At 34.4% G+C, this 24,556-nt stretch overlaps 1 protein-coding gene across 1 annotated transcript; it reads left to right on the top strand.

Moving 5' to 3' along the window:
- The first annotated feature begins 15,560 nt into the window (after positions 1–15,560).
- Positions 15,561–21,360, top strand: LOC134694840 (ankycorbin-like). The gene is made up of 3 exons (XM_063555917.1): positions 15,561–16,024; positions 17,744–17,842; positions 20,581–21,360. The coding sequence occupies exons 1-3, from the start codon at positions 15,733–15,735 to the stop codon at positions 21,081–21,083; spliced, it is 894 nt and encodes a 297-aa protein (XP_063411987.1). The 5' UTR covers positions 15,561–15,732; the 3' UTR covers positions 21,084–21,360.
- Positions 21,361–24,556: the final 3,196 nt, after the last annotated feature.

The raw sequence follows: 24,556 nt of genomic DNA, 5'->3' as shown, positions 1-24,556 counted from the left end.
ACGACTCTCCAACTTATCCATTTGACCAATACCAAATAATGTTGAACTTAATGCCCTTCAATCAAATAACCCTTCAGACTGTCATTTACAAATACCACTAGTGCTGCAGCATACCTTTTTGTTATTCTGGGGAAAAGCTCGGTAGTGCAAGGTTGGAATCTGCCTAACGACCTTTATAAAAGAATAAATAATAAGAACTCAGTTTTGCTGGGAGGAAAATGATGTTTTTAATTATTCTTTCTTTTCTTTTCTTTTTTGATCAAGATAATTTTACAATACATTAATTATACACAATAACAATAAATAACATGATCTCTTGACAAAATACAAGTATTCCTGTTTCGTAAATTGCAGAATTTAACTCGTGAATTTCATGGCAATTAACTATTCTATTTATATGCATTTATGCACTTCACATAAAAGATCTGTTTTTAACTTATATACGATCATCCTATTTATCGTTGCGGAGTGAATAACCTCATGATTCTATTTACTATAAAGATTTTATCCAATTTCAACAAAGTGTTAATATTTTATTTAATTAATTATTAAATAAAGAATCAAATTGATAAATTATATTTCTTGAATTATATAGATAAATATTCTCTTTTATTATTATTACTTATAATTATTTCTTATTTCATTTTAATCTTAAATACGTATATCTAAATTTTAAATAAATAAAACAAGCTTACCTTTATAAAAGAATAAATAATAAGAACTCAGTTTTGCTGGGAGGAAAATGATGTTAGCGCAAACCTAATGATTCGCCTTTTTATATGTCCCAAAGAATTCCTGCATGACATCATTTTCCCCCGTTCAAAACCGAGCCTCTCTGCATGTAAGGTAATTTGGTGCCAAAACACTTGTCATCTCATAATATGCAAAATGCACTCATTTATTCATGAAAAGCATTTGAGAATATTAATTTTAATAAAATAATATTTTGTTTGCACTCCAAATTCTGATTTTTATAAAAATTAATTCAAGTTGTATTAAGTTCTAATTTTTATTTTTGTGTATGTATTCATCTTACTCCAGCTTTTTGATTGGTTATATAAATACATTCCTGTGCTGTTATGTATTATTGAATATTCATGATGCCCCACTATCTACAAGTTCTGTGAATATGGTTATAACCTTGGATGTAATATCAATTCGACATACATCTGTCCGTCGACCTATCAACTTCTAAAGCGTGCTACTTAACCTTTAATCAAGATTCTTGACATCTATTTTGAGCATGATCTTGTACCTTAGCTAATGTCTGTTACTCTTATGAATCATAAAATCTTTTGATTGTAGTTTCTTTTTGTTATATTTCCTTGTGCCAATGAATTATTTGACTTTATATTCTATTTTACTTTTAACTGACTTAATAAATTTGAAACATACAATTTTTATTTTAATTAGCTTTATTTAATTTCAATTTTTAATTATTTCTAAAAGTGTCCTAAATCCTTTCATAACACAATACACGCAGTAAAATTCAGTCTAACGACTTCCGAGTCCGATGTCAGAATAGGTAACAAAAGAAACTAAACAAAGTGACAATGACACATAAATTAACAAACGACTACTAGAAGTCACTGACATGCCAGCTCAATACCTCAACTAAACTGATTGGAAGATTCTGACTTCTTCATATGAATAATATCAAGCAAAATTCCTCCCGTTAGGGTTTTAGTATCATACCATCATAAAATATATGAGAAGAACATAACCCGTATCATGCAAACAACTGGATTCGAATAAATGTGTTTATTTCAGATGCAAAGACCCTATAGTTAAGGATGTACACCTCTGAGGAGCCAAACATTTCTAGAATTAAACTTTTTTTCTTAACCTGATTTTTAGGTTTATAAGACTGTAACAAAACAATTGGTGAAGAAAAAATCATATGGTGGTGTGCTTCTTTTTTTGCTACGGCCCTCTGAAAATGCCCAATTTTGATGATTTTCTCACTTTTCATCGATTTTTACCTATTTTTGGGCTATTATCGTGAAAAAAATCACAGTTCCACAATTAAACTTTTTTTCATACTTTCCATAAAGATGAAGTGGACCAATCTGAATAAATTTAACATACAAAAACTAAAGGTAGGTGTTAATATAAGAAAGTTTTATCATATTTTGATGTTTTTTTGTGTAAAATTTACCATACTGCCAATTTTGTATTTTTATGATTTTTCTCATTTTAAAGAACAAAATGCATATTAATTCAACTTTTTTGTTATAAATGATTGAAAAAATACATATCTAAGAAATTTGAAAAGACCAAAATGAGATGGGATGTATATTATTCTTGTAAACTCATTTTTTGTATCCCTCACCCATTTTCTCAAAATTTTGACTAAAAATACTGACTTGAATGGTCGTAAAATTTGAAAACTGGATTATTCAAAAACCGTTCATGGTAAATACACAATTTTTTCACAGAGTTATGTTTGATTATAATATTTTTAAAATTCATTGATATTTTCCACTTCTATCATATGTTTTGGAAATAATTTAAGAACGAGATTTCAACGAGACTGAACGAGACTGAAAAGTCAGAAGAATACATCCTTAATCAATATTTAGGCCAATATATGCCATCTTTAATGACTTAACAACAGTAGCGTATATCCGTCTTAATTAGGTTGTTAAAATGTTTTGTTAGCTTTTGAGGTGAATGTCGAAGTTTTTGTGCTTTGTAATAAATATTACCATAAAAAATTGGATGTGAAATACCTGAACGTATAGGATGTTTGCATGTTGATTTATCTTTACAAATGATGTCCTTGTACCGATGATAAAATTAAATTTTTTGACTAGCTGGTGAAATCGAAAACCCACGTGTAATCATTTTCCAGTAAATACAACCAGTCTCAAGCTAGCAGCCACTCGCTAGCAGCCTCTTCGCTAGCAGCCAGTTTTCAGATATGTCTAAAAACCCAAAAGTTGCATAAGATTCAAACGTACTTTAAATGTTTTTATCACTCATATAATCACAAAATAATCTGTTTTTATATATGAGTGAGCAGCCGATGACACTATTTAATATTTTTTTCTTCAAATTAACATGTTGTTTCCTGCTCATTACTTTATTCGCTTTTCATATACCAAACAGCGTACTGCGCGCAATTTTGAATAGTGTATGAAGAATAGTAAATACCTCTGCACTTATTTAAATGCTGGCAAAATTGTTGCTACATGGCATCGACATTTCCATAAGAAATCAATTTTGTGATATTGTAAGAAATAGCTTTCCATAGTCTCGGCATCCTGTCAAGTAGTTCCCAAGAAGTATCAAAAGTTTTGCATTACAAGGTAGGCATATTTGACCCTTCAGACCTAAGTTCGGACCTATGGTGAAGACAAACTATGAGTTGTCCCACCTGGACCTTTTGGTCCATTAGACCCTAGCCCATTACCTACCCTTTCCACCTAGTAGCTGAAAATGTTTTGCCGTAGGGAATTAATTACACCCTTTTAAAAATTGGGGTAAGGCATTTTGTTAAAATCAAACTTTGGACCCATGGTGAGGACAAACCATGAGTTGTCCCACCTGGACCTTTTGAGCCATTTGACCTTAGACTATTACCTATTATTTGCACCTAGTGGGTAAAAAAGTATTGCCGTAGGGAATTATTGACAGACTTTTGAAAATTTGGGGTAGGCATGTTTGACCCTTCAGACCTAAGTTCGGACCTATGGTGAAGACAAACTATGAGTTGTCCCACCTGGACCTTTTGGCCCATTAGACCCTTGCCCATTACCTACCCTTTCCACCTAGTGGCTGAAAAAATTATTGCCGTAGGGAATTTTTTATACCCTTTTAAAAATTGGGGTAAGGCATTTTGTTAAAATCAAACTTTGGACCCATGGTGAGGACAAACCATGAGTTGTCCCACCTGGACCTTTTGAGCCATTTGACCTTAGACCATTACCTATCAATTGCACCTAGTGGGTAAAACAGTAATGCCGCAGTGAATTTTTGACAGACTTTTGAAAATTTGGGGTAGGCATGTTTGACCCTTCAGACCTAAGTTCGGACCTATGTAAAGATAAACCATGAGTTGTCCCACCTGGACCTTTTGGCCCATTGGACCCTAGCCCATTACCTACCCTTTCCACCTAGTAGCTGAAAAAGAATTGCCGTAGGGATTTTTTTACAACCTTTAAAAAATTGGGGTAAGGCATTTTGTTAAAATCAAACTTTGGACCCATGGTGATGACAAACCATGAGTTGTCCCACCTGGACCTTTTGAGCCATTTGACCTTAGACTATTACCTATTATTCGCACCTAGTGGGTAAAAAAGTATTGCCGTAGGGAATTATTGACAGACTTTTGAAAATTTGGGGTAGGCATGTTTGACCCTTCAGACCTAAGTTCGGACCTATGGGGAAGACAAACTATGAGTTGTCCCACCTGGACCTTTTGGCCCATTGGACCCTAGGCCATTACCTACCATTTCCACCTAGTGGCTGAAAAAAGTATTGCCGTAGGGAATTTTTTATACCCTTTTAAAAATTGGGGTAAGGCATTTTGTTAAAATCAAACTTTGGACCCATGGTGAGGACAAACCATGAGTTGTCCCACCTGGACCTTTTGAGCCATTTGACCTTAGACCATTACCTATCATTTGCACCTAGTGGGCAAAAAATTATTGCCGTAGGGAATTTTTGACAGACTTTTGAAAATTTGGGGTAGGCATGTTTGACCCTTCAGACCTAAGTTCGGACCTATGTGAAGATAAACTATGAGTTGCATCCCACCTGGATCTTTTGGCCCATTGGACCCTAGCCCATTACATACCCTTTCCACCTAGTGGCTGAAAAAAGTACTCTCGTAGGGAATTTTTTATACCCTTTTAAAAATTGGGGTAAGGCATTTTGTTAAAATCAAACTTTGGACCCATGGTGAGGACAAACCATGAGCCATTTGACCTTAGACCATTTGCACCTAGTGGGTAAAAAAGTATTGCCGTAGGGAATTTTTGACAGACTTTTGAAAATTTGGGGTAGGCATGTTTGACCCTTAAGACCTAAGTTCGGACCTATGGTGAAGACAAACTATGAGTTGTCCCGCCTGGACCTTTTGACCCATTGGACCTTAGATCCTTACCTACCATTGCCACGTAGTGGCTAAAAAAGTATTGCCGTAGGGAATTTTTTTACACTCTTTTAAAAATTGGGGTAAAGCATTTTTTTTAATCTAATTTTGGACCCATTGTGAAAACATACCATGAGATGTCCCACCTGGGCCTTTCTGGTCCATTGTACAATAGATCATTACCTATCATTTGCTTCTAGTGAGTAAAAAAAGTATTACCGTAGGGAATATTGGCAGCTTTTCAAAGATTAGGGGAAGGCATTTTAGTCCACCGTCTGGGCAAGGATATCAATGGAACTTTGCACATTGAAAGCTATGGTATGAAAAAATCCAGGCGCACTTGGTATGATTACCACGACTTTCACGGACGGTAGGATTGACAGTGTTAAGATATGATTTTAAGGACCGAAAAAAATGTGTCTAATAAATTGAATTAGGGATGGTGGTTGGGGTAACCTAAATTGATATTTTTTATTGTTGGGATGAAGACATGGATCCGACAGCGGACATGGAGTAAGTTGTTGAAAATGTCAAAGCCCTGAGAGGTATTACCAAAATGAACCACCTTTGATGGTACTCCCGGTTTGGGAAAGATCAGTTGGTTGAGTTGATTGTAACAGAAGATACCAACCTTAAATATCAGCGTCGTCCGAAACCCCAGACGAGAAAGGGGATTATCTCCCAGGCAAAAAACTTGGATTGAAAGGTATTAGTAGGCTATCGATAGTGCATCCGCCAACGAAAGCCTTGAAAGAGGCATTTACTACCTGGAAGATGACCCCCATTATTGCTATGGATGTGCAGACTTTCCTTGACGTCTCTCAGATGTCTCTGGAGGAACTTAAAATAAATTGGACATTGAAAGGAGAAAAATTCAATGTGGTACTGCACTGTACCATTGTGAATATTAATCCAACAGGTAATGCAGATGATAAGAACAAGGGATACTTTCACTCGAGATTTTCACCGAGGCCACGATCTTAGCTGAAACCCTTGATTAGATGGACAAAAAGATTGGAGTAAAGATTGCCCAGTGAACCTCTGAAAAATTGGGCTGAATATTGAATGCAATTGTAAAATTCACGTCAATATTAACAAACACCGGCCGCTGGGAGGGTCACAATACTTTGAAAGAAGGCTGTAAACAATATGAAAAAAACCTGATGAGGATTGTTGTAAGTGGGCTATACTATGCCTTGAAAGGTGTTGGAAAAGGGGCCTCCTAATTATAAACCGTCGACCATGTAGTTGGTAAAGTGGTATAAACCATCTACCACTTCGTCCACGCTAAAAATACATACATTATGTCTGACATCCTTACAATCACCGAAGGATTGACTTTCGATGAAAATCTCCAGGGATTTATCAGGTTCACGAATACGAACCTCAAACTGGTGACAATCTGAATAATCAAGGTGATATCCTAATCAATATCGAAACCCAAGACTTATTACTCCATCCCGCTGAAAAGTAATCTGTTGGTAGAAGGGCAACTGCAAAAGAACGACAGTAGTGCATATGCTGATACATATCTAATGTCTCTCTGTCACAATGGAATCATGTATCTCTTCTCTCAGGCCAGCTTATCGAACATATCAATAACCCAGGCGTTGCCACTACCATGTTGGGAATTTTGATTTATCTCGACGATTTCTCCAAATCTCATGGTCTCAACCAGCTGTGGTGCAAGGATTCATCTTCCGAGGCTGAGACCGAAAACACAGGGTTACAGCACGTCATGGTAAAAATATCCCAAAACATGCCAACAAAGGAGCTTTTTCATTCACCATACCCCTGAGACATATTTTCGGCTTTTCAGACGACTACGACAAGATTGTATACGTATTAAAGCATGTATTGTCACTAGTGCGCGTGATTCAGACGACAATGCCATGCAATGAGCCGCCACAGTCAACGATGTGGCAAAAAATATTCAGATCTCTTGGTTCGTTCTTCACGTCACCCCATCAGACGAAAACAAGATGCGGCTGTACAAAACCATACAAAGTAAAAGTAAAATCGACTGTGGATTTCGCATGAGGCAGTGTGATTCTATCGCCGTTCCCCAAAACACAAACTTTCAACTGGCGCCTATCTGCCACAAGTGGTACTTAAAAGCCTAGATATACAATCGTTGCCATCCAAACCGACAAAAGTGTGGATAAGACCCATGACGCCGCCGTGTGCGATCACTGTCGATTGCGGAACATCCATATTACTGTCAACGCTGAACGCTACCTAGCCGTCGTATTTAATGCCGGTTTCACTCAAAATAGGGTTTCCAGAGTGTTCAAGGAGGCTGCAGACATCCGAAAGAAACTGTACAACATGGTCACCCTCATCAGTAACGGCGGCAATACCTCTGATTTCACGGGCTTATAACCGGTGTTGGTCATCTATGCAAGTCATCAGTCCGAGCGGCTGAAAGAATCCACGGTGGACATCCAGATACGAGCCGAATTCGATCGCAATGTTTCCGCCAACACCGAAGCATTTGCACTAGGAATCTCCGACATAGTTTTTTACGTCGAATCTGACGGACAGAAGATGAACGTCGTGTTTGAAGCCTGCAAATAAATAAATGCATTATTTTGCAGCAATTCGTAAGTAAATCCGATCTAAAGGAGGGGTTCTCGTTTATAGTATCCGGGAATCATACCCGCTTCAATCCACTAAAAATTGGAAAGGATTATGAGATGTCATTGGGAAATCATGAGACCTTCTACGTATACTCCATCCCCAACATTCACACAGGTTCCTATGGCATCAACGATGAAATACAGCGACAGCTGCGGCTCAACAAACACACAGCCAAAAATGCAAATCGGGAAACCCTAAGAGCAACACTAACTCTCGCCAGGCACTACGAAGTAGATTTCAACTTAACAAATAGCCGCAACACCGTCTTGGGATTAGAACGGCAAATGTACATCACGATAGGGCTATACAGAAGGGGAACACATTGTTAGAATCATCAACATCATCAGCATTCAGCATTCAGCTGGCAAATAGCCGTATTATCTATGGGAGCTAAGTTAATGGAAAGCAGTTATCCACCATCCCGGTGTCGATCCTGGTATGAAGAAGCCCCCAAAGACTGGAGTACTTACCAGTGACCCTGAAAACCATCAATCGCATGTGCACTTATCTTACCGATCAGGATGGTGACCCCATCAAACTCCGCGGCGAACACCTCACTATCTATTTTTGTCTTCTAAGGGAATTTAATTTCGCGATTATCTGATTTACTTGATAAAGTTTATTCAGGAAAGATCAAAGATTGACATATTCGCGACGATTTATTTTCGCGTTATTTTTTTACTCGCGATCAAGAAAACATGCAAAAAGTAGGTGGATACCTACCCATGTTCGTAGGGTTGGCAATGAGGGCATTTCACATGGCATCTGAAACCATTCTATCTGCCTTGGGTATTGGAGACTTGATTGCTTTGGGTGGTGTACCCGTCAACAAGGTATTGGGATCATGATTTTACCTGAAACTTGGTGGATGCAATTGAAATTTTAAGATATTTCAATTCTGGTATTTATGGTGAGTTTATTTGCACAGTGAATCCCAGTGGTAACGATCTCTACCTCAAACCCTCAAACGCCCGGATCACCTATGGTGATGGACTTTACTTGAGGTGTGCATGTGGTCAGCAATTCAACGACGAAGCCGGTCTGATATAATTTGCTACCAGCACCTTCAAAGACAACCCTCCTTGGTATGCTCCTATGAATAAATGAATGATATAGATTATGGGTACCGGCAACTAAAGATTTCTACCTCCTGAGCCTTATTCTCTCTCAGACATACCTTGTGTTTATTATGTGACTTTTTTCTCTTTTCTTTCACAAATGCACATTGGTAGGTAATAATTCAAGGTCAAATTGGCCAAATGCCCAGGTGTAAAAGATAGGTAATGGTCTAAGGTCCAATGGGTCAAACGGTCCAGGTGGGACAACTCATGGTTTGTCCTCACCATGGGTCCAAAGTTAAATTTTTAAAAAAATGCCTTACCCCAATTTTTAAAAGAGTGTAAAAAATTCCCTACAGCAATACTTTTTTGGCCACTAGGTGGAAATGGTAGGTAATGGGCTAGGGTCCAATGAACCAAAAGTTCCAGGTGGGACAACTCATAGTTTGTCTTCACCATAGGTCCGAACTTAGGTCTTAAGGGTCAAACATGCCTACCCCAAATTTTCAAAAGTCTGTCAAAAATTCCCTACGGCAATACTTTTATACCCACTAGGTGTAAATGATAGGTAAGGGTCTAAGGTCCAATGGGTCAAAATGTCCAGGTGGGACAACTCATGGTTTGTCCTCACCATGGGTCCACAGTTAAATTTCAAAAAAATGCCTTACCCCAATTTTTAAAAGAGTGTAAAAAATTCCCTACGGCAAAATTTGTTTAGCCACTAGGTGGAAATGGTAGGTGATGGGCTAGGTTCCAATGAACCAAAAGGTCCAGGTGGGACAACTCATAGTTTGTCTTCACCATAGGTCCGAACTTAGGTCTTAAGGGTCAAACATGCCTACCCCAAATTTTCAAAAGTCTGTCAAAAATTCCCTACGGCAATACTTTTTTACCGACTAGGTGCAAATGATAGGTAAGGGTCTAAGGTCCAATGGGTCAAAATGTCCAGGTGGGACAACTCATGGTTTGTCCTCACCATGGGTCCAAAGTTAAATTTCAAAAAAATGCCTTACCCCAATTTTTAACAGAGTGTAAAAAATTCCCTACTGCAATACTTTTTAGCCACTAGGTGGAAATGGTAGGTGATCGGCTAGGGTCCAATGGACCAAAAGGTCCAGGTGGGACAACTCATAGTTTGTCTTCACCATAGGTCCGAACTTAGGTCTTAAGGGTCAAACATGCCTACCCCAAATTTTCAAAAGTCTGTCAAAAATTCCCTACGGCAATACTTTTTTACTCACTAGGTGCAAATGATAGGTAAGGGTCTAAGGTCCAATGGGTCAAACGGTCCAGGTGTGACAACTCATGGTTTGTCCTCACCATGGGTCCAAAGTTAAATTTCAAAAAAATGCCTTACCCCAATTTTTAACAGAGTGTAAAAAATTCCCTACGGCAATACTTTTTTAGCCACTAGGTGGAAATGGTAGGTAATCGGCTAGGGTCCAATGGACCAAAAGGTCCAGGTGGGACAACTCATAGTTTGTCTTCACCATAGGTCCGAACTTAGGTCTTAAGGGTCAAACATGCCTACCCCAAATTTTCAAAAGTCTGTCAAAAATTCCCTACGGCAATACTTTTTTACCCACTAGGTGCAAATGATAGGTAAGAGTCTAAGGTCCAATGGGTCAAAGGGTCCAGATACCATAGGTCATAAAGTAGATTTCATTTATAAATTGCTAATTTATATTTTCCGTGCACAGCATACATTAAGTACAACAAATAAACCTTTCGTATAATCAACTGTGAGTGCATTCCGCTTGTTCAGAAGTAGAAATTTTGTCAAGACAAATTTGTCTGACATAAAAAATAGCAAAGCACGAGTGCAATTTTCTATTCTTGTAATGCAAAACTATTGATACTTTTTAGGAACTACCTGACAGGATGCCGAGACTATGGAAAGCTATTTCTTACAATATCACATCACAAATTTGATTTTTTATGGAAAAGTCGATGTCATGTAACAACAATTTTGCCAGCATTTAAATAAGTGCATAGCTTTTTACTATTCTTCATACACTATTTAAAATTGCGCGCAGTACATATGAAAAGCGAATAAAGTAATGAACAGGAAATTACATGTTAATTTAAAAAAAAAACATTAAATAGTGTCTTCGGCTGCTCACTCATATATAAAAACAGGTTATTTTGTGATTTTATGATTGATAAAGACATTAACAGTACGTTTGAATCTTATGCAACTTTTGGGTTTATAGACATCTGAAAACTGGCTGCTAGCGAAGTGGCTGCTAGCGAGTGGCTGCTAGCTTGAGCCTGGTGTAAATACATAGATTTCTTTCTCTAAAATCTAATACGTTGTAACATACACGAGCGAATTATACAAGTTATGATACATAAACACCAGTAAATGGTGACACGGTGTTTGTTAAAAAAAAATATTGTATACTACACTTTCCTTTTTTCGTGAACTTCATAACGGGGCCATTACCCTTTTTTGGTCATATTTTATCATATTACAAACAGAATATTTTTATGATGTATTATGTCTAATTGTATGATACTAACATTTATATATATATATTCTATTATATATTCTCTTTGGATATATAAAAATTAAAACACAGGGACACTTATCCCAAATCTGTAAATTAAGTAATTGTTAATATTTATCAAAGGTACAAGGCTTATATTTTAATACTCCTGACGCGCGTTTCGTCAATATAAGACTCATCAGTGACGCTAAGATAAAGCCTAACAAATACAATGTTGAAGAGTATTGTGGACATAAAATTCCAAAAAATTGTGCTAAATACGACTAAGGTAATAAATGCCTTGAATAAGAAAATCCTTAATATTTCTAAAAATTCGTACATTTGTAGACAGGAAATTTTTTAAAAAATGACCGAATGATTGATTTTCATGTCGACAACGAGGTGTTAACTACGGGACTGGTGATACCCTATACATAGCTAGGTGACGTAATGTCTACCTGCACATCGACCCAGTGGCTTATAATTTAATACGCCAGATCGCGTGTTTCGTCTACATAAGACTCACCAGTGAACAGGGTTTAGTGCAATAAAGATGAAAATAAAACAAAAGTATCAGTACTGTAGATAAATAAAACAAATATTGAAAAAAAAATTAAAAAAACATGAGTCTTTTTTCTGAAAATGAAGAACACATGAATAAAAATTGACGTTATGTTTTTAATGCTGTGAAGCATGCAATAACTTTTTGAAAAGGTTAAACCTGCTTATTTTTGATTTAATTTTATGCTCTGTATGTCGCCCTTGTCATTTACTTTAGTCAATTCAAGGTGGATTGCTATAAGGTTACGAACAAATGTATCCTTATCCTAGTGTCACCTCTTGTCGTTGGATATTGTAATGAGGGGTAACTTAAGGTCATATGCAACTGTTACCCTCTCAATGATTACGCCCCGTCGTATAATATTGCAGTTATACGTATACTATAGGTATATAGAGATTCTTACATAGTTACTCGTGGATTATCGGATTTATCCAATCGAGATAGTTAAATTATCAATTTTAAAGTCCGAGCCGCCTGTTTCTACTACTTTATTGATGTCATTTATCTATTGATAGAACATGCTTTCCGTCAGCTGTTACTGCTGATTTATACTACAGCACATTATGAAAAATGTGGCTTACCATATAAGTGAGAAGTTTAGCTAGCTATAAAACCAGGTTTAATCTACAATTTTCTATATAAGAAGATGCCTGTACCAAGTCAAGAATTTGACAGTTGTTATCCGTTCGTTTGTTGTGTTTGAGCTTTTGATTTTGCTTTTGAATACGGACTTTCTGTTGCTAGTCTTCCTCTAAGTTTTTTGTGATTTTCCTTTTAACCTAGTAGGGTTTGGTATTAGTTGATGCTGACCCTATTTCGTATGGAATACATTGCGAAAAGTGCTGACACAATGTAGTGTGAACGTTTATGTAGATGGGGTATCGGGGGGATTCTAAACTAAAATCCAAAATGTAGTTAATATCATACTTTTAACAAAATATATTTAAAGTACGGGTCACCGCGGGTTTTTTTTCATGCTACGTGTTGTGAAAAAATTACAGATTTTATGTAGATTATGCACCAAAACCCCAATTTTGTGTGACAAAAAGTGACAGCCGAGATTTGTATCCTTAATCTCAATTGGTCGAATTAACAAAACTTACTTCATTGGTAATATGGTGTTCTCTTCCTCAAAATGCATGAACTGTTTGTCACGTAACTTTAATCATTCACCTACCGATCAAAAACTAGCTATGACTTTGTGTCAATACTCATATGCTGATACATCATGCCGACAACAGTTTTTGTAAGCTTTGTGTCTGAATCACTAGACTGGTTTGTGAAAAAAGAATTATTTCGTTTACTAAGAGAACCCAGAGTCTATCTATAATTATAAACTCATCATAGAGACCAGGATTAAAATTTCATATTTTTGCCAGACGCGCGTTTCGTCTACAGAAGACTCATCAGTGACGTTCGAATAAAAAAACTTTTAATTAAAAGGCCAAATAGAGTACGAAATTGAAGAGCATTGAAGGTGTAAATTCAATAAATAAATATATTGTCATTGAGAACCACGATTTGTGTTTTCTTTTTGGATATAAGAGAGAAAGGAAGGGGGTCTGCATAAAAATGAAGTCCCCTGCTCCACTCATTGGTTCATAGTTCTTGTTATAAAATTTAAAACAACTAATAAGATGGTTTGAAACTAAATTTAAAAAAAAAACATACTGAATGCATTATTTAGTTCTTTTTTAATGGGACAGTTGATTCATACGTTATATCGGTCCTTCCAAGGGGCAGCTCTTACTTCTAGTTTTCTGGCTGCCTCACTGGTCGATATAATTTGGAGAAAACATATACCGGTACTTGATTGTTTTGCAGTTGAAATTAGTCTGGTTTTGTTTATAATCATGAAATATTTGTCACTGGCCTTAAAGAAAAAAAAACAGTTGATATAGTCTTTTTGTTATATTGATGAAAGGGAAATTCCTGATCTGCGTTCAATCTTCCAGAAACGTTTGGTCCCTTTTTGCACATATGACTCTTTAAATGCTTGAAATATTTGTCACTGGAAATGAGAAACAATTCATATATAAGATTAGTTGATATTATATAAAAAATAAGATGGTGGTATGATTTCCAATGAGACAACTGTCCACAAGAGACAAAAATGACACAGACATTAACAACTATAGGTCACCGTACGGCCTTCAACAATGAGCAAAGCCCATACCGCATAGTCAGATATAAAAGGCCTCAAAAAGACGATTTAAAACAATTCAAACGAAAAAATTAACGGTCTCATTTATATAAAAAAAAAATAACAAAAAACAAATATATAACACATAAACAAAGGAAAACCGCTGAATCACAGTCTCTTGACTCGGGACAGGCACATATATAAATAATGTGCCGGGGTTAAAAATGTGAGCTGGATCTCAACCCTCCCCTTACCTGGGACAGTGGTATAACAGTAAAACATAAGAACGAAATATGAATCAGTTGAAAAAGGCTTAACTCATCAGATGAACAAAAATACAAGTGGACGTGGCCGGGTACTTGTACATCCCGACAAAAAAGACACTGTCAATGAACAGATCTGAGAGTACTCGCAGTTATCTGACAGCTATTGTTCAAAGCCACTCACAACTAATAAAAAAGTCATGCATCTAAGACTAAGAAAATCCCTAATCTGCGTTTTTATCTAACAAAAACAGTTGGTCAATTTCTGCAAATGTAACTCTTTTAATGTACTGATAACATGTTTGTCATTGGACAAAAGAAGAAAAATCACCAATTGGTATAATCTTTTAATTATAGTGATGAAGAATATTACCAATATTGCAGACATGATTGGTCAATATTTATGCTGATATGGCTCTTTCAATGTATAAAACACTTGTCACTGGACATAAAAAAAAAAACAGTTGATATAATCTATTAGTCATATCGATAAGGAAACACTTGTTCTACCATTCAATCTCGATTAAAAAGTTGATAATTTTTAGCTAGACTAATATCTTGACCCTTCCCAACCGCAAAGTCATTTATTTGATTTCCCGTTTGTTTTTAGGACAATCATATAGATCTCCTTTGAATGTATTTTATTGTTTATAATAACACTTAGGTAATGATAGATGGTTTCCTCTAAATGGTATAGCAATTAAATATGTCAAAGTCGTCCTGATTTGACAATAGTGACGTTCAAATTACAAGATCTCATTTGCATATTGTTAGGCCACAATATTGTGTTTTTGTTGTTAACCTCTTTGATTTCTTGGATATTGTCTGTTCAGAAAAAAATATGTATACTAAGTTTGAAATAATATATAAAAAGTTACAAATTATATTTAGATGATTAATTATGTTTTCTATAACACTGATATATGAACATCAATGTATAACTCTTTCAGAATTTGATTTAAAAATATGTTCATTAAACTGTTCTTTTAAAAATACATGCATTCAAACGACAATGAAAATACCAAAAAAAATATCTTACTAAATACAAATACTTTTTTTCTGTTTTAAATGTCTGCCACGTTAATTTTTTTTAAACAATATTAGTTATAATATTAATAAAAAGAACACTATTAAAAAAAAGATTTAATAATGAACAAATGTGTTAAAACAATAAGTTTGGCCTTAGTGTATTCCCCCATTTTTTTATTTTTGAATGATTAAGACAAATGACAGATAATTTGTATATTGCCATGCTTGATTGACTAGATATATAATTAAGTAGTCCTATTTTAGGAGTGTGTCTCATAATGTGTGTAGTCTGAAAATGATTCAATCGGTTAAAAGTTTGACCAGTGTTATGTAACATTTTAAAAATTGAATCATTTCATTGTAGATTCAATAGTTTATTATAGTCTCACCACACACGTACAAGTATACACATCTAATGTATGATAGACAAGTGGTTCGTAACTTACCGAAATGAGCTTCAGATCTTTGAAAACGGATATTGACCCGCGAAAACTCATCAGACGATGGAAATCTATGCCCAGACAGCAGAGAACGACGGTTACCGAATCTGATGTTACATATCGAGATAGCACAGGAAGAACCCTTCTTTATTTTGCCGCCAAAAATGGTGAGACGGAGAGAGTGAAGCAATTGTTGAAAGCTGGATGTAACCCGAGGTTATCCGATATTAATCGGAACACTGCTCTACACATGGCTGCTGATGGGGGATATATTGAAATAATTCATATGCTGGTAGAATATGGTAAATACAATTTTATTGTTTACTTAAATCAATTGAATTTGAATATTTGTTATTGTTTCAATTTAATTGAATTTGATTGTTTCAATCATTTTAAAATAAATTGAAAATGGAATATTGGTTATTGTTTCAGATTAATTGAATTTGATCATTTTAAGTATTTGGAATAAATTGAAATTTGAATATTTTAATTATTTAAAATTACTTTAATTCTAATATTGTCCTAATGAGTTCTTGTAAACAACAGTTAAAGAATTTAAGAAATTTATATCAAAGGACTATTTAATCTTCTTAAAAATGATAAATTTAATAACGTGACAAAACACACGGAAGTTCAGCTCTTGAAATGCTTGTACTTGTTACGTAATAACTGACATCTAGTTTGCTTTTAAAATTAATGGATATTAATTGTCTGAACTAATTAATTTAAAAAATTGAAGAAACACCTACACGTTATAATTTGTTCACAAACTATTACAAATATTACATGGCTCTGTAAGAACAAAGCATTCAATTAGTTTTAAAGAATATATCACATAGATTTCAAGGTAAATAAAACCTGTACTTGTTGTTATTGTTTTTCTGTTTATTCTGGCCTTTTTTTTAAATTATTTGTATAGGTTGTTCATATTTTATACTGTTACATCACTGTCCCAGATTAAGGATATGGTTGAGCGCCCGCTAGCATGTTTCACTCCGCCACATTCTGTGTGTCCGTCCCAAACCATGAGCTTGCAATTTAATTGTTGACGTTTGTTGCTGTATATTATATTTGTATTTTGTTCATTGTTTTGTTAAGTTTTTTAATACATTAGGGCGTTCGATTTCTTCTTTGATTCTTTAAACGTTTGTCATTTCGCAGCCTTCTATATCTATAAGCTATAGTTAGAATATGGGGTTTGTTCATACATGATGAGATTGTGGGCCATTCTGTGACCTTTAGTTAAGTTCTGCATCTTTAGTTTTCTGTTGAAAAAATGGCTGTATTTTTGGTCTGATAAGCACTTTTCAAATGATTCTTGATGGTGGGTTCTGATGTTGATCTGTTGCACTACTGTCCTAGTTTAGGGGAAGTGTTTGCTGGCACCAATCTCCTCCATAAACTGTATGCGCCTGTCCAAAGTTATAATCTGTAATTCAGCATTTTTTGTTTGTTGTTGTAAATTTTAAACTTGTATTTGAGTTTTTTTGTCTTTTCGATGTCTTTTATAGCTCATTATGCGGTATGAGTTTTGCTCATTGTTGAAGGCCTTTACTTTGACCAACAGTTGTTAGCTTTTATGTCATTTGGACTCTGGTGGTGATTTGTCTAATTGTTAGTTCTTTTTTATATAATGTATTTTTCGCGTTGATTAGCAATCTCAGATAAGCAAGGCATGTTCCTCTGAAAATACGATTTTGTTATGCCTTTTCTCGATTTAATCTTTTTGTTTTATTCAATTTAATTCATTTTCTTTATTAAATCTTTGCTTTTCATTGCTTATGTTGCTGTGTTTTGTCCGATTTTCGACAAACGTACACAAAACTCGAGACAATACACACATATCAATAATAGTACATATGCCTCAGTCCGGGCGAGGAAGTTTCTCTCTGCTTTGAGGACCCATTGGAGGACTTCGGTTGTTGTCTCTGCTCTTATGTCGGATTGATATCTCGTTGACATATTTCCAATTTCCATTCTAAATTTTATATATTTATAAACACTTTTACGTTTCATTTCAGGATGCAAACTAAATGCCAGAAATATTTTAGGACAGACAGCACTAATGAAAGCTGTACAGTATGACGATCTAGAAACAGTGTCGGTGCTTTATAATGCTGGTAAATATAATACTGTGACGTGATTACTTCCCTTAGTACATGTAGTTGATACTAACTTAGCACTACGATCTAGAAACAGTATCGCTGCTTTATAATGCTGGTAACTATTTTACTGTGACGGAATTACTTCCCTTAGTACATGTCGTAGATACTTACTTAGCACTACGATCTAGAAACAGTATCGCTGCTTTATAATGCTGGTAAATATTTTACTGTGACGGAATTACTTCCCTTAGTACATGTAGTAGATACTTACTTAGCACTACGATCTAGAAACAGTATCGCTGCTTTATAATGCTGGTAAATGTTTTACTGTGACGGAATTACTTCCCTTAGTACATGTAGTAGATACTAACTTGGCACTACGATCTAGAAACAGTATCGCTGCTTTATAATGCTGGTAAATATTTTACTGTGACGGAATTACTTCCCTTAGTACATGTAGTAGATACTTACTTAGCACTACGATCTAGAAACAGTATCGCTGCTTTATCATGCTGGTAAATATTTGACTGTGACGGAATTACTTCCCTTAGTACATGTAGTAGATACTTACTTAGCACTACGATCTAGAAACAGTGTCAGTGCTTTATTATATTGTGACCGGATTGTTTAAATAAAAAAAGGTGGGGGTTCGGGGGTATGACACCCCATTTTAAAGATGGTTGTATTCGCCTTTGCAGTGATTAATTAACGATTGCTTCTTTTGACCATGGCGTTTTTAAGTCTTTCTCATTCGGCCCATAGTATCCTATTGCTATGTTGGGTCATAACTTAGCCACTCGTAAGTGATAGAGCTAAGAAAGTACTTACTATGATAAGTCAGTTAAAGCGCTGCCTTGAAACATCGAGGTTCCAGGTTTGAGTCCCGATGGTGACAATGTAATTTTCTCACAAGAATTATGCACTCTGGTTACATTATAATTTGTATTTTGATGGATATGTTTCACTTTTTTCTTAATTATTTTAACATTGATGTGTGTTGAACAGTGCTAGCGTGTAAACCTTTTTGTTTTTTAGTATGTTCTGTCACCCGTAAAGTTGTGTTTATCCCTGCCCTATTTATGTCAATACTATATCCAGGTCTACATGGTAGTATTTCTTTAAAGTTCTTAGTGTATGCTTTGTTTGTGTGCGCATGGCTTGAATGTCTCATTTTTCTTATCAGAAGAAAGCTTTTAAATTATCGATACTTTACAAACAATCCTGACAATGTTTCAAGTACACTTTGCAAGACTTCATCAGAATGTAACGCATTCCTATACAATTCAATTATTTAAATGATACGACATAGAAAACTATTAAGTTTATGTGATACACTCAATATTGAATGTTAAATGTACACTGGGTAAATATGGCTTGCTTTTCAAACTTCTGTTTATTATATTTGCGACTGACATTAAGGTAGCTCAAACCAATAATTGACAAAATTTAAATTATATTTACAAAGCTAGGATACACTGTTTAGTTCTTTAGATTCTACAGTCAACACACAGGCACTTGTCTCAGAAAAAAAAAGTCCTATATACCTTGATATAACATTAAGGTATATAGGGGGAAATCTGAGACAAGTACCGGAGAGTCAACACTGTAAGAAAACTTTCCTTAAAAACTTCCTGTGAAACAAAGATCTAATTAAATCTTTCAAATTATACACCATAAACATGACGAAATCAATTTAAAAGTAAGGGGAACATTACGCACAGGGAAAAAGTGGCAGGGCGAGGAAACAAAGAGAAGTTCATGTGCAATAAACCTTAATTTGACATGATATTTAATTCATTGTTAATTGATAATTAATACATATATCTGAATATGATTGACAACTATTTGATTTATGTTCCTTTTAGTCCTCCGCCCTTTACAAATTTATGAACTAAAATTACACTGCATTTAAAAACATCATTTTAAACACAAGTTCTTTGTTTCACTTTATTGAAATTTGCCATACATAAAACATTTCAATTAATTGATAAGTTGATGTCCGCAAATGTTTGAGAAACATTCTCTTTCAAACCAAATGATTTTTTGATTTTTTGATTTATTGTTTTGGGTCCTTTCTTCATTACTGCGTTGTTCTTTTTTTTCTTTTTTTTTTTTATTCTTTTTTTTTTTAGTATTTGAAGTATCGTGGTTTTGTGGCTTTGAGGTTTTTAAATTGTTTGTTGTATTTCAAAGCTTGTTTGTCTAAGTTTTATCTATTCTGTCTGATTTCTACTTTTAATTCGTTTGTTTCGTTTTTGTTTTTTGTTTACTTTTCTTCGACATTTAATAAATTATATATATATATATGTGTACGTCAACTTTATGCATAGACACTTGTTACCTTTTATCACCGGAAATACTAGTTAAGAGGCGCGTATTGCAATTAAGTTTAGTATCATGCTAACAACTGATGTTTTTATTTACTATGCAAAGATTAAATAAGTGAATAAATATTAAAGCCAAATATGCCTTTTTAATGACCTGACACCAGAAGCCAATTTCACAAAAGAGTAAAATTTATCGCAAGTCTAAAATATTCCTGAACATTTCAATTGTAAGATTAATTTTACGCTGAAGATTTTTTGTGAAAAGGGCTCAAGTTTCGTAACTGTATCCCATCTTAATAAGTCTGTTTAAAGATTTTGTTAGCTTTTGAGCTGAATGCCGACATTTTTGTGCTTTGTAAAGAACATTATCATAAAAGATTGGATGGAAATACCTGAATGCTTATTGTAAAATTTTCTTTTACATAGGTGCGTATTTAGACCTCACAGATTGCACGGGGAAAACTGCACTTCTTCTTGCTCTACAAGACGGAAATGAAGAAATAAGCTCGTTCTTATTACGGAACGGAACTGACGTAAATGTTGTTGATTATATAGGTCAAAGTGCACTTTATACCGTTGTAAATTCAAATGAAAAACTGCCATTAAGCCTGTGTAGAAAGGTAGTTGATGCTGGATATAATTTCGAACACGACAAGGAATGGATTACTAGAGACCTTCACCGACAATTAACCCAGCCACAAGTTGGATTAGTAACAAGAATCAAAAGAAGGTTAAGTTTAAAGAGGAACCCCGAAAGGCAACACGAGGACAGTATTACAACTGTTTCGAATGATAAAAAGGAATTATCGAATGACAAAATGGAATTATTGAATGATAAAAGGGAAGTATCAAATGATATTGAGGAAGTATCTAATAATGTTCAGGAAGTATCAAATGATAAAAAGGGAGTAAAAGCAACATCGTTGTAAATCTAAATGACATTTGATATTAGTTTAAACAACCTTTGTTTTTATTAGGGTTTTTTTCTTTCTTTCCGTCAAGTTGTTTTGTTTTCTTTAATCTTTGGTATGTTTTTAATCTTCTTTTTTTATTACTCTTAACTGATGAAAGGAGTAGGTCCGGTAAGGACTCATTTTGGCCTCAAATTTCAGTTTCATCTGACGAAAGATTTTGATCACTTTTTAAACACTTAAGTGTCTTTTTTACTTGATTCAATTAGTTTTTGTGAAAGATTTCAACTAATTTAGTCATTAAAAACGATCCGATTAAAGCTCAAATATGAAAAATCTCTCAAATATGCCAAAAAACGTCACTTTTCAGATGTTTTTTGTCAAAAATCAAAGTGGCCGCATCCGTGTTCATCCACAACCTTTATATATGTTATGTATTATTATAAAATACAACTTACATTTCAATATTAAAAATGAACACGAATGTGGCCACTTTCGTTTTACACGGAAACCGTCTAAAATTTAACTAAAATGATAGAATTTTGAAGATTTCAGTAATTAAGCATGACTTAATGGTGCTACAACCCGATATATGTGCATTGTATTGTCAAAAACATCCCAAATGTATGTAGCAGAAGCATTCAACTGTCAAATAAATAACTAAAAGTTTACATTTTAACAATTTTGTAAAACTGCCATATTTTGGGGCCAAAAAGGGGTCTTACCGGACCTACTCCTTTGCATTTCTATCATAACTTTTGAATCCGTTTTTATTTAATGTAGTTTGTCTTTCAATTCGTCAAGGTGTCTCTTTGTTTTTTTCTTTGGTATTTTTTCAATCTTATTTTAGATTATTGTTAACTGACGAAGTTTGCATTACTTCAAAAAGAAAAAAAAGAAAAGAAAACTAGCATAACTTTTGAATCTGTCGACACACGGTCAAATACAGATAAAACATGTCACAAAGCAAAACGTAATGAAAATTTTTAATGTAAATAGTTTTTAAACCTATAACACCCTTAATTATGAAACATTTAATAGTATAGGATTAAACGCCTTTTTAGGTTAAATAAATTCATTGATGTATAAACTTGAAGAATTCACTCCCAAACAAAAAAAAGTCCGAAACATCTTGCGGAAGTCCTCTCCACGAATCATATCAACGTATTCTCTAATAAACAAGTCATATAAGAATTAAAAACCAATTGTTCAGAGAACAATTGAAGGTCTTTCCATTGAAAACAATGTATTTTAATATGAAAGTTGTAAAATTAAGTTTAAAATGTCATTTCAATCGTCAACTGATAGGTTATTGTACGCTGATTCCAGAAATATATGGTTTCTTTACAATATTTTTTTAAATAAGGGAGATAATTTGTTACTTCCGGTTTGAAAAATGTTACTTCCGATAATATTTGAATATTTAATTGACACTGATTCCAAACTGATCTGGTTCTATATACTTTTTTATTAATAAAGTACAAAAAATAGCTACTTCCGGTTTACACAAGGTCACTTCCGGTTGTTTTTTTCAAGGTTAAATGGTTTGATACCTTTTGCCAATGGCTATCTCATATGTGTCAAAAACTAGAACGTCAAATTAATCTATGACCTTGAGATCAATTTCAAGGTCATAAACCAAGGACCTCAAATCAAAAGACTATAGGTCTTAATAATATTTGGTTAATCAGTTATATCACCATACGCGTATTTTTAAATACAAGAGGGGACAAAACTCACTTTTACGTTTAACGTACCCTTGCAATCAAAATTTATGTGTTACGACATGTCGCAACTTACAATTTAGAAAAAATAATATGTCGATATCTTATACGGTTTCTGGAAATTAGTGGAAATAAGCCAAATTCAAAAATTAGAATATGACCTTGACCTTTGAACTTGACCTAATTTTTATTTTTTTGGACCAAGGACCTCAAATCAAAAGATCCTTGGTCTCTAGCACTTATGGTTTACAAGATAGAAATGCATATCACTTATATCAAATGCATAAGGGGAAATAACTCTCATATGGAGCGTTCATATCACTTCGGTCAACATAGGACAAATCATGCGAAGGATATAACCAGCAATTTTGTAAAATAAATTTGTCATAATATTTTACGGTTGCAAAGGAGTTGCACTAACAAGGAAAACAGTGTTTGGGGAGATAACTCCTACAAAGAAAAGTATTTGTTTACGCAGGGTAAATTTCAAAAGCGCATAAACTGTTCGATATCATATACCAAATATCTAAGCGACATATTGCGAAACAAATGTTTATCACAAGAAGAAAATTAGGCGGAAGAAAAAAAAAAAATAATCAGAAGAAAAACAATAGGTCTTTCCACAGAAAAGTGGAAAGACCTAATTAAAAACCAATTGTTTCCACCGGTAAAAATCTATTTGGATATAAAAATATTAAAAATCAGTCTAAATTGTCAGCTCATATGGCTTTATGATGTGAAAATATGAATTTAGACCAAAGGTCAAAATCTAGAACTTCATATTTACCTTTGACCTTGACCTAAATTTCAAAGTCACAAACCAAGGACTTTAAATCAAAATACCCTAGCTCCTATATATGTATGGTTAATGAGTAATATCACCTTAAGCATAATTCTAAATGTAAGAGGGGCGAAAACTCCCATTTATTGTCTACTCACCCTTTCAACCAAAATGTTTCTGTAACTAACAATTAAGTATAAATAATTTGTCGATATGTTATACGGTTTTTGAAAGTAAGAGAAAATAAGCCAAATCAAAATTTAGAATATGACCTTAACCTGTGACCTTGACCTTATTTTCATTTCATTGAACCAAGGACCTTAAATCAAAAGACCCTAGGTCTCTATCGCTTATGGTTTACCAGTTAGAGACGCATATTGTTAATATCAAATGCATAAGGGAAATAACTCTCATATGGAGTCTCTGGGAAGCTTCGGTCCTAATGAATATCATAATCCTGAAGATGAACGAGCAATTTGGTAAAATAAATTTTTCATTATTTTACGGTTGCAAAGGAGTAGTGGTCACAAGAAAAACAGTGTTTGGGGGAGATAACTCTTACAACGTTAAATATTTGGGTACGCAGTTGTCAACTTTAAAAGCGTATAGAATATACGATATCATTTTTCAAATATCTAAGCGACATCTTATGAAACAACAAAACTACGCAAAAAAGGTTAGGAGGATGAAAAAAAATAATAATCAGAACAAAATCAATAGGTCTTTCCACGGAAAGGTGGAAAGATCTAATTTTATATAATTATGAATACTGCTTTCTCGGAATATTCTTTATCCATGTTCTGTAGTTTGCAGGAAAGTTTCGTTTGTCACCTGTTGCTTTGACATCGGTTCCGATCTTTATCCAGATGACCTAGTCTTGTTCAGTTCATTGTTTATGAATGGTAGCAGTATGCACCGTCATTTATTGTTAACCTTGCATTACATAGTAATTACATGAATGGCTAATACTGAATTACGTGTCATAG

Source organism: Mytilus trossulus, chromosome 13 (genome assembly GCF_036588685.1).
Source record: "Mytilus trossulus isolate FHL-02 chromosome 13, PNRI_Mtr1.1.1.hap1, whole genome shotgun sequence".
Lineage (NCBI taxonomy): Eukaryota > Metazoa > Mollusca > Bivalvia > Mytilida > Mytilidae > Mytilus > Mytilus trossulus.
The sequence above is the reverse complement of the archived record's forward strand: the minus strand, read 5'-3'. Positions and strand labels throughout refer to the sequence as shown.

Bases quoted from the DNA above. Each gene is read 5' to 3' on its own strand.
- LOC134694840 (XM_063555917.1), top strand. From the start codon at position 15,733: ATGAGCTTCAGATCTTTGAAAACGGATATTGACCCGCGAAAACTCATC. The intron at 16,025-17,743 runs GTAAATACAATT...GTTTCATTTCAG, and splicing joins TCATATGCTGGTAGAATATG to GATGCAAACTAAATGCCAGA. The intron at 17,843-20,580 runs GTAAATATAATA...TCTTTTACATAG, and splicing joins GTCGGTGCTTTATAATGCTG to GTGCGTATTTAGACCTCACA.